General features: G+C 45.5%; 1 protein-coding gene across 1 annotated transcript; it reads left to right on the top strand.

Moving 5' to 3' along the window:
• The first annotated feature begins 581 nt into the window (after positions 1–581).
• LOC143161526 (G-protein coupled receptor 35-like) lies at positions 582–1,708 on the top strand. The gene has a single exon (XM_076340611.1). It carries the CDS (start codon positions 582–584, stop codon positions 1,512–1,514), a length of 933 nt encoding a protein of 310 aa, XP_076196726.1. The 3' UTR covers positions 1,515–1,708.
• The last annotated feature ends 1,238 nt before the right edge of the window (positions 1,709–2,946 follow it).

Genomic DNA, 2,946 nt, shown 5'->3' on the forward strand with positions numbered 1-2,946 from the left:
GTTAGAGCCAGAGCATGAGGATGTCTACCAAGTGACATCTGCTATACTCTTGCAGCTCTTCACCCCCTGTCTTCCAAGCCAGCAGAACTGGTAGAAAAGCTTTCGCTCGTGGGTTGTACTGGGCTTTAGCTTTGGTTGCTGCAATCTCTGCCTAGCTCAAAACCAAGCTAAGTGTAATTTTACCTCATTTGCACAGCCTGGCTTAAGGAATTAGTGTTCACATTGTCACAGGATGCCCCTGCTATCTATGGGGGCTCTTCTAACTGCTATTCCACCCCCCCATTCAAGATCCCCCTATTTAGTAAAGGCTGTCTACCATGTCCTATTGGAAGTGTATCTTGAGATATTTACTCATAAACTGAGTAAACATAAACAAAGTTTGACAAAGGACGCATCCCAGTTACAGGCTGAGAAAGCCAGCTTTGCAGACTCAAAATCACATTCATAACAAAGTAAATATTTACTTAAATATCCTTTTTTTATAGGAGTCATACATCTATTAAGAGGTAGGAGGAAAGTCTTACCATGTCTTTTCCCATTTCAGGTCTCAGAACATGATACAACATCTACACATCAGGACAATGAATGTGTCCAACAACTGCAGTGTCACAAATCTAGAACTGTATCACCATGTTCGTCTCATTGAATTTGTTCTGTATAATCTCATTTTCTTTTTTGGAGCACTATTTAATGCCCTTGCCCTTTGGGTGTTCTTCTGCAAGATGAAGAAGTGGACAGAAACCAGGGTGTATGTAATCAATTTAGTCTTTGCAGACTGCTTCGTCATCTGCACCTTGCCTTCCATGGCTTATTTGCTCTGGAATAAGTCAACTCGAGATGAACTCTGCCAGTTTATAGAGGCAATGTATTTTGCCAACATGGTAGTGAGCATCTACATAATTTCATTTATCTCCATTGATCGATACATTGCCATAAAGCACCCCTTGAAAGCCAGGACCTTCAGGTCTCCATCAAAGGCTGCCCTTCTTTGTGGGCTTCTGTGGGTCTCTGTGATAATTGGTGTCACCTTACAGCTTTGGCAGAGACACGCTGATCTCTGCTTTCAGAAGGATACCACCGCGCCTGCTACTCTGAGCCTGCTTTCCATTTTCTTCATTTTTACTCTTCCATTAGCAATCTTGACTTTTTGCTCCACAGAAGTAATCAGAAACCTTAAGAGACGTCTGAACGCAAATTCACCAGAGGAGAAATTAATCCAGAAAGCTGTTCACATTATTTATGCAAATCTGATTGTATTTCTAATATGTTTTCTGCCAGCCTACCTTGGGGTACTTGCCAGGTTCATAATGGAGAGCATTGGAGCTACCTGTTTCCTGCTCCAGGTTATGAAGAACTTCTCCTCCATGACAAGGTGTATTGCCACGTCCAACTGCTGCCTGGATAGCATCTGCTACTATTTTGTGACCAAGGAGTTCCGTGAAACCCTTCTACTGCCCAAACCCAGCACTGAAAAAACAGATCAAATCCACCCCTTGCAGGCACACACTTGCTAAAGGAAGGAGGGAGGGGGGCAGGGGGGTACAAAAACCACCAAACCCAAAAAAACCCCACAACAACTCTGTAACATCAAGAGAAGATACAGCTTCAGCATTATTGGGATAACTATTGCTCTTTCTCTCTAGGCAGATCTTTGTTAGGTTTAGCATTACTGTTAATTGCGATTTATACTCTGTGTTTCTATTAAACAAGTAAGTTATTTCACAGAGATGTGTAAAAGTGTGTATGTAATTGCTGGTTGTTAACCTGTCTCCATTCCACCCTCGAGCACCTACTTGTTACTCTTACAGGCAGACAGGTGACCCATGTATGTCTCCCTGTTTTAGTTCATTTTGCAGCTAAAGTCAATTGATCCTTATTGCTAACACATGCAAAAGAATATATCATGTTTTACCTCATTGTGTATTTCAGGTTGTTTGCATTATTAATCCAGTTTATTTTTATCATATTCCTTTGGTGGTCTGGGGGGGGTTGTCAGGCGGTACCAGCATATTACTAAGTACATGGCCCTACAAAACAGCCTAGACTCTGCTGACTGTCCTTCCCCTTCAAGTCAATGGGTCAGATAGATGTGAAGGGAACACTCTTAGGATGAAAGCCAGACTTGTCCAGTGCCATAAAAGCACGAAGTCCAGGAGATTTCAGAGTCGAGTCCTCCTGCCGGCTCCCCTCCTGCTGCACTGCTGAGCCCTGGCACAGAGACACCTCCTTAAAGTAGCTATCCCCAAGGGGCTGCTGCTCCCACCTGTGGGGAAGCCCTTTTAACTCTGTCTAGACCTTTGCCACCTGTGCATTGCTATTCCCTGGGTTTATGTTGTGGCACCAGGCTGGCCCCCAGGTTCACCCTCCCGGCCGCAGCTCAGTGTCAGAGTATCACCCCCCAGCTGAAACCCACAGCTGGACACAGCCGGGTCCAGAGGGACCTGGGAGATGGGTCAGGGGAGATGGGGAGTGGGTTGACCCTCTACATGTTATTCAAATGCTCCTTAGGACCAGGCTTTATTCTTTCTAAATACTGAAAAATCTCCAAAATGGCCTCCGAGCTCTGCCCAGGCAATGCTCAGAGTGCTCCAGGAGACAGTGTGGAGGAGTCTTCCCTGCCCACTTACACAGTTTCCTCTGTGACCTACATCTGCCTTCAGGAAGCTCACGGCTGCTACTCAATCTGCTGTTGTCACCTTTGAGACCGCGAGCTCAGGAGACATGAATTAATGGGACAAATCCTGAGGGAGTCAGAGTCTGGCTCCCGTCAGCTGGCCCGCAGCCAACAGACAGCAAAAGCCATGAAAATGACTATAAAATACCACTGAGGCATGTTCTTAAATATGTTTCTAAAGGTCCTGACACCTATGGTGTGCTCACTGCCACACCGGTATCTCTTGCCTGCACCCGGTTGGCAGTGACTGTCATTACCAGCTTGGGCTTTCC

Source organism: Aptenodytes patagonicus, chromosome 6, assembly GCF_965638725.1.
Source record: "Aptenodytes patagonicus chromosome 6, bAptPat1.pri.cur, whole genome shotgun sequence".
NCBI classification, from domain to species: Eukaryota; Metazoa; Chordata; class Aves; order Sphenisciformes; family Spheniscidae; genus Aptenodytes; species Aptenodytes patagonicus.